The sequence below is a fragment of the Lasioglossum baleicum genome, unplaced genomic scaffold (assembly GCF_051020765.1).
Source record: "Lasioglossum baleicum unplaced genomic scaffold, iyLasBale1 scaffold1379, whole genome shotgun sequence".
Taxonomy (NCBI): domain Eukaryota; kingdom Metazoa; phylum Arthropoda; class Insecta; order Hymenoptera; family Halictidae; genus Lasioglossum; species Lasioglossum baleicum.
In genome coordinates this window covers 29,849-38,068 of record NW_027470438.1, presented here as the reverse complement: position 1 = coordinate 38,068, position 8,220 = coordinate 29,849, and the positions used below count along the sequence as shown (strand labels likewise).

Sequence of the window (8,220 nt, the reverse complement as noted above, 5' to 3'; positions counted from 1 at the left end):
TAGTGGTGGCGGTAGTAGCTAAAACCAAGCGAAATATGGAACGCTCGATTATTCTCTGATTCACGCGATGCAATTGTGTCATCGTGTCTAACCTTTGTAAAGAAGTTCTAAAGTGGTGATCGAAAAAAATAAAAGAAACTTTTGACAGGTGCCACCACGAAAAAAAAAATGGCAAAATGTCTAAATTGTGGATACCTTCTAATATTTTTTATCGTAAATATAGGTAAGAAAAAAAATCGTAAAATTTTATTTAAAAAATATAATAGATGGGGTTAAGTATATATTTTATTTTTAACGAATAAACAATTCAACAAAGTACAAAGTTCTGAAGCAGCTGTTGAAAAATAAAGATAGATCTGTGAAAAATTTTACTTATCAAAATTGTTATCAGCTACAGACAGCCATTTTTGTTCATTATATAAATAAAACAATTTAATTAACAGTAAGATTTAATAAGTGTAAAATTATTTTTTTCTTTTCAGTGGCTGCAGAACGAATAATAGATATGATTTATATGTCTTTTGAAGGAGTTGCTGCTTGTTTTCGTAGACACAATGGAACACATCAATTCGGATGTTCTTGTATGATTATGTTATATTATATTATTCCTTTACATTATGTAATTTTATTTAACAAGTATTTACTTTTGAATATAAATTTTTTCTAAATAAGTTAGTTTATCCATTTAGTATAATTTAGATACTGTTTGAAATAGATCAGTTATTGTAAATAATACCAAATTAACATAAGATATTACACTGTTTATTTCAGCAAGTATGTCAGGAAATGTTGGTGTTATCCATTTACTTGAAGATGAAAGTGACGTCAGATGGCTTGAACACAATGCTACTACTGGACCTTATGTAGTAGTTCTTCCATTTTCTATGTTTACTAGAGACATATTATTTCGGTTAAAAAATACACATAATATAAATGGAGTTTTACTAGTTAAAAATATCAGTCAACCACGACCTGATTTTTATTCTCCAGAAGATAGTTGTCCGAACAGATATTCAGGATACAAAAACTGTAATAATGCTTTACCATGGAATCCACATGGATCTTCATTACTTATGGAAGATTGGCCTTTTGCAATGTTTTATACAGAGGTTGACTTCAAATTCTTATATTATTTATTTACTTTTAAAGTTCTAATATTTTTTATTATATATTTACATTATTATTATTATATTTCATTATTTAAGTTATCAATTTTTTATTTCAGAATCAAACTCTAATAGAAGCAGTAAAATCTTGCTTCTGGAAACATAATGCACACGATTTGGAAAATCAACATCATAGATCACTATGTGCACTAGAATTGAAGTCATTTATGTTTGCAGCTATTAATTCTGAATCTTGCATAAGACGCAGTGTTTTTATTTTAAACATTGATCCAACACAATTTTGCGATCCTTTGGGGGATAGGAATATATATTGGCCTTTAGCTCCCTTAAATAAAGATAAAAATTCCATAATATTGGTTACAGCAAGATTAGATGCTTCTTCTTTATTTGATGGAATATCGCCTGGAGCAGGCAATGTAATTACAGGATTGGTAACATTACTTGCTACTGCTTATTATTTAAATAATTTAGCTAAAGATACTGTACTGAATAATGGTAAGTATAATAATCAAATTATCCATATGTAAGTACTTTTTAATTGTTTCATGTGTATATATATATATTCTTTTTTTCAGAAACTAATGTTGTTTTCTCTTTATTAAATGGTGAAGCTTTTGATTACATAGGATCTAGTAGACTAATTTATGATTTGAAAGAAGGTAATTTCAATGCATTAGGTGGAGTAAATTTAAAGTTTGATGATATTAAAACTGTGATCGAATTTGGTCAGTTAAACAAAGGAAAATTATATCTTCATTCTAATAATGGTCAAAATGATGATGTAATAAACAAAATAGAAACAGCCTTAAATGCAACAGTTTTAGAAGGCAGTATTCCACCTACATCTATACAGACTTTCTTGGAAGAAAAACCAAATTTAACTGCTGTTGTTATAAGTAATCATGCTCAACAATTTGAAAACAAATATTACAATGGAATTTTAGATGATGCAGAAAGCCTCAATTTTAATAAGTACTATTTTATTGCTATGTTTTATGTACAAATGTTTTATTTTATGTTCTCACTATATAAAATATATTTTTTTAGCGACGTAAATGGGCTTGCAACTGCCTTGGCAAACATAGCAGTCCATGTTGCGGAGATTCTTTACGAAGATGTATCTGGTAATCAAATTCAATCTACAAATTCTTCTTTTCAAGATGTTGAACATCGCATTTCGCAAATGCTGATTTGCTACTTGGAAAATGCTACATGTGACTTGTTTCGTGCTGCTTTATCTCCGAGCACTAAATTAATTAATCAAGTTTTATCATTATACGTCGGTGTACATAGAGTACCGAATATTGCCACAACACTAACTGGTCAACTTCTTGCGTTTTTGACTAGGAAGGAAGTTCCTGTTGAGAAAGAATCAGCGTGTTACGAAAATCATCTTGTTTGGATGGCTGGTGAAAATTTTGAAGGTTTATGTGTAAATTCCTCTGTAAATTATAGCACAGCCGTAAGCCCTGCATTTATCATTGATGGTAGGTTTGTAAAGCAGTAAAATCAAATGACCTAAAACAAATTATTTATTGAGTTTCTGCTTTGAACAGGATATAACATGAAATCAGGAATGTATTCAACATGGACGGAATCTACATGGCAAACGTTAAGTGTAAGAATGTTTCTGAAATCTTCAGCGACTACACAATGGCTTACTATGATCTTAGGAAGTTCAGTAGCTGTTATATCATTCATTTTTGTACGATTTATTACTCCTCGAGCTGAAATATTATTCAATTCAAGGTAATTTGATTATCGAAAACAAAGAAAGTTCATAATATTAATTTACTTGACTACTACGTTATATATTAAAGAAATTTGTTTTAGAAGAACATTCAACTCCTAGGGATATGCCGCGGACCATATATCAGTGACCAGGTTGGTTCATCGAGAAGGTGAAGATGTTCCGGTGACTAGCCTTTGAATGTGTATGTGGTACGCTCTCGGATAATTTTTATACCTCAATATTAAAATATATTTCGATGCCACCGATGTTTAATTTCAATGTTATCGTGATTTTACACGATAACTACGTAATCAATGTTTTGCACCTGTTGTTAGTATAATGAGAACGATTTAAGTGTTCTCTTAACATGTCACGTCCCTGTCTCTGATATTATCAATGATTCTATGCTATATATGAGTCGATAATTATCAATGACATTCGAGTATATACATTTTTATAAATGTACATTATGTGTATTCAATGAATTGGTGGAATTTTTTTTTAAATTCCACAAAAAGTTGACACGAGAGTACTACTCTTGTATCTCGAGATATTTAAGGTATACTAGTACTAGACAAAATCTATTGAAGTCTTTATTACATTAAGATCTTTTTGTACGCAATAATTAAACATACGTATTTTATTTATACGCGTAATTACATATAACATTTACAGCTAGTATGATTTATATAGTACTTTCAACAATTATTTAATTCCATGCTCATTTTTTCATGAACATTTAGTATTATAAATGTTATCGATGTAATTTGATTCGTATTCCAGTGAATCGTTAATTATTTGCGGTACATCTATTGATATTTAATAGGTAATAATTTTAGTAACTAATTTTATATTTTTCTGTTTATTTATTATAATTATCCTACATTGGAAATGAATTGATGTTAGTGCAGGATATTTAATTTCTTTAACATGATTCTTGCTCATGATACCTAAAACTAGTTAGTTAATTAATAATGCGTTTATAATGTAATATACGTAATGTAAAAAAATTTTCTTTTTTTTTTTAAATATAAAGATATGATAAGTTATGTAATTAACTGATAAGTGATATAATTAACTAATGTTTCGTTAAATGTATGAGTTACACGGTCTTATTATACACAATAAAACAGTACGGTATATTTAAACAATTAAAGGTTTATTCGAATTTTTCTAATAATTTTATTTTATTTTGTTAAAAAAACTTTTCTTTGGTAAAAAAAAATTGTATGACTGCATTACTAAGCTAATTTTTCAAATTATTTGCTACAGAATTATTTCTTAGAAAACTATTTATTTTAAGGTTACGATAAAAATCAGAGACACGTATTGCAAGCGTGATGGCGTTTATTATCAATAAACAACTTATTTAACAGGACCTTGATGTACACGAGAAAGAAGTATTCATGTTGTTTACTTATGCTTCTTTTTAGTATGTATGTAAGTATGTAATACGTTTAATTTACGACTTAAAATTTTAAGTTAGGAATGGACCTATGAAAGTCCTATAGTTCCATATTATTATATATAATATATGCATATGTTCTGCAGTATTATACAAATATTTATTCATGTTCATTTGAATATTTACGAAAAAGTGCCAAGCAATTTTTCAGAGCTTTTTGAATATTTGTAAAATTTATAAACTGAAACATGTTCTTTCATAAATATGTATAAAATTCTGGCATTAATTAAATAACAAAATGTAACGAAATGTAAAGGAATATAGATAAAACGAATAAAATCAAGAAGAACATAAGATTTGTTTAACTCTTCACATGTTGTTTCTTAAATAATACATGTATACATGTATACACAAAACATTGTGAAACAATATGCAAAATATAACACGCGAAATATACATTATCTTTAGCATATTTTAATTATAGAAGTCTATGGAAGATAAACAAACAGTTTAATAAACTTAATCTGGTATCAAAATTCGTATTATCATCACACTTTTTGGTCCATTCCTATCTTCTTAAATATTTTAGAGCTTGCACTTCAATCACTAATGCAACATTAGAGATTTATTTGGAGGTCCGTCCATATGCACCTGGAAGGATGAAAATGTTCACATGTTTCAACTTTTCATATTCCTATTTATACTTTAAACAATTGCAATAGGTGTAATATGTTTTTATGATATAATAATTATAATAAAATCTACATCTACTATCAACCACACTATTTACAAATTGTACGAAATATTTATTTCTGTATATTTCCCAATATCTCAAATTATGTTTAAATCAAGCCATTGATCAAGCAAAAACTTATAAACAGCAAAGGAACATTTTAAGCAAGCCTACGGACCGAGCACTAAGTTCTCTCAATGCAAGCTCTAACATACGTTCAATCTTTTCTGATAAATGTTTCTACTTGTGTATCTGTTTCTGGCTTTTGTATCATGTCTGTGTTTTGTAATATTTCATAATTTTCAGTATATGAAGTAGGAGGCTGGGCACCGCCCACCGAGTTATCACAGTCGTCTGGTGCCGCAGCACATACGTATACGTGGTTCAGCCTTATAACCTACCTCTTAATCTACCATTATTTTATAATTATATTTAGTCAAGAGTGTACAGTATAGTCCCGTATCTGGTGATTTATGCGATACGAGCTCACGATTCTTAGTTCTATTCTTTTATAGAGAGTGCGCGCATTTATTGCTGATACTTGTAAACAAAGATGACTTGACCGGTACGAACGATCGTAGACTATTTTATTAATCGCTGATGTAAATTGAAAATAAAAGACGAAATAGAATATGATGACATTAAATCACGTATTACAACACAATCGAGCCATCGTTTTTTGTCGCTTAAGATTTCTTTCGTTTTCAGCCTTATCCACAATCGTTCGTCCTGTTTTTTTTTTTTTTTTTTTTCATTTACATCACTACACCGTATATGGAGCTATACTGTAATAAAAGCTGTCTTCAATTGATGATATCGTTTTACTAAGCCTCGATCAATTTGCTTCTCTTTCAGAACTTCTTTGTCTTTAGTTTCGAGCAGCCGTGGATAACACACCGGCCAACTGTTGGAATAGAAATCGGTTTCTTTCGAACAATGCTTGGAAAAAGCTCATAAGCCACTAATGGAAGCACCTTGTGCCTGTGTCGGCTATGTACATCGATTATACATGAGAAAAAAGTAGGATATCAATTGATAGCAAACTAAATCTAATCTAATCGACGGCTTTGAACTTTCCTTTTCTCTGAGTACATGAAGGATCGACCGCATCGTTTAAAGTAGTCAGCAACTAGTATTTCCTGGTTTCTTATCATTGCATAGCTACAACTTAATCTTATTGCTTCACGATGTTCTTTTAATGAGAGATCAGCGATAAAAATTTTTCTACATATGCGGATGATCCTCGATGCATTTGAAGTGGACTGTCGTTCATTTGTTAGCCATATGCTAACGGATTATAAATTTCTTTGCAAATGCATGTAACAGCCATGCACAGAAATCGGGAGAGTGCTGTATACTAGGAATCACTGACACCGGTATTGCTTATTAAGAAATTCTATGAAACTCATTAGAAGTGAATCGTATTTTTTCCTTTTCTTTTTTTCTTTTTTCATTTTTTTTTTTTTCCTTTTTAATATCTTATGGATCTCGATAATATTTTCCAGTTAAATATCCAATAGTCGCTTAATGTAGTTTACAAATAGATAAACGATAATTGAATACAGACAAATAGTTTTCATTGAGGATGTTGAAAAGTATAATACAGTAGTGATCACTTTTAAACAGTTCAAAATGGTAAAAGAAATATGAAAATTATTACTAATAGTATTCTTACAAGTGATTACATCTCTACGTTCGAATGATCATTTAAAAAATGCTTGTTTCTTTAGAATCGCGTTTCGAAGGCAGTTGAAGACCTCAAGAGGATCTCTCAACGGTGTTGAAAATGCGATGGACGGAACGCTTGGAAATAATTAAAGGACAATCGAAGACAAGTACGCAGGAAGAGCATCATATATGTACATGATTAATCGTCATGAAAGTTAAAACAACGTCAGTATGAAGCAATCAAATTTTGGAACTTGTCTTCCATAAGTTTACGCTGGGTTTTTAATTAAAAATTACACCTCGCTAAGTATTCAGCACTCGCGATCTGGAGGACACTTTCAGTAAAACGCAACCGATCATATGCAGACAGCGAATGTGTGAACACTTATAACCCTAAGATGGCATGTGTGCTTGTCGTCGAGCCTTAGACTTTTTTTCTCTGTTGTTTTTCAGTTACAAGAAAAGTATTATTAATCTGCTTCTTCATTTCCACTTGTTTTCATTCTGAAGAATCACACTAATGTTCTTTCCCTTTATTTCTAACAGTTCTTGTATATTGTATATGTACAGCAGTACCACGTCCGTTCAATTGCAGTACACGCGTTTTTTTTCTTTTTTTTTCTTTTAAAGACGACACTTAGAGTTTAAAAATATAATCATCATATATTTAAAGTAGTATTATATTATCATTATTGTTGTTATCGTTATTAGTCGTAATAGTATTATTATTAATAATATTATTGTTATTATTATTATAATTATTATTATTTTTATTATTATTATTATTATTATTATTATTATTATCTTGGAGGGATAGCACTTCGCTATGTCACGACACTGCAGAGCTGAACAAAGACTAAACGCGGAAGTTACCACGCTCTTTAATGGCACGAAGAGTACAAGATCGAGATAGTTATCATCTTACTGATCGATCATCACAATCATCTTTCGATTAATTCTTAATTTTTTATGCATGATTTTTTTAGGATTTAGATTTCTTTTTTGCATTTCGATGGTTGGCAACCGATCACAAAAACACATCTCGTCTATGTTAAACGTAGTAGCACAATATCGTCATAGCTTACTTTAATTAGGAAGGGTTGAGAACGACCGTTCATTCGTGTCGTTATTAAGATTTCTATATTATATATAGTCTCGTTTGGACGATTTCGATAACGCTATAGAAAGTACTAAGAATTCCCTTTACAGAAATATTTCTATTTCTGTCAGACCTATTCAGGAATCGAGTTAACTATGTGAGGCTCATCGAACCAATAAATGGTTAAACGTTGATCTTTGATCTTACTTTAAATATCGTTAGTTTTCCGTTTATGATTTTATCCAGATTTCAGAGAATAAATGTATCCGTAATTTTAATATAGTATCTCAAAACGTCTGAAAATAAATTTATTAACAAAAATTATAACTTCTAAAGATGTACTGCTTTTGTTCTTTTCCTTTTATTGTTGTTAAACATTGAAAGACGTTTCACGTTACTTTGAACCCAAGGAAAAACGCATTTTGAAGGAAATCAAGTTTTGATATAAAAATATAT

At 29.9% G+C, this 8,220-nt stretch overlaps 1 protein-coding gene across 1 annotated transcript; it reads left to right on the top strand.

Moving 5' to 3' along the window:
* Positions 1 to 168: 168 nt before the first annotated feature.
* LOC143220646 (nicastrin-like) lies at positions 169 to 2,880 on the top strand. The gene is made up of 7 exons (XM_076446261.1): positions 169 to 223; positions 483 to 581; positions 772 to 1,109; positions 1,226 to 1,622; positions 1,703 to 2,099; positions 2,175 to 2,614; positions 2,684 to 2,880. The coding sequence occupies exons 1-7, from the start codon at positions 169 to 171 to the stop codon at positions 2,878 to 2,880; spliced, it is 1,923 nt and encodes a 640-aa protein (XP_076302376.1).
* The last annotated feature ends 5,340 nt before the right edge of the window (positions 2,881 to 8,220 follow it).

Coding starts and splice junctions, on each gene's coding strand:
- LOC143220646 (XM_076446261.1), top strand. CDS start 169: ATGGCAAAATGTCTAAATTGTGGATACCTTCTAATATTTTTTATCGTA. Junction 224..482: donor ATTTTTTATCGTAAATATAG/GTAAGAAAAAAA, acceptor TTTTCTTTTCAG/TGGCTGCAGAACGAATAATA. Junction 2,100..2,174: donor GAAAGCCTCAATTTTAATAA/GTACTATTTTAT, acceptor ATATTTTTTTAG/CGACGTAAATGGGCTTGCAA.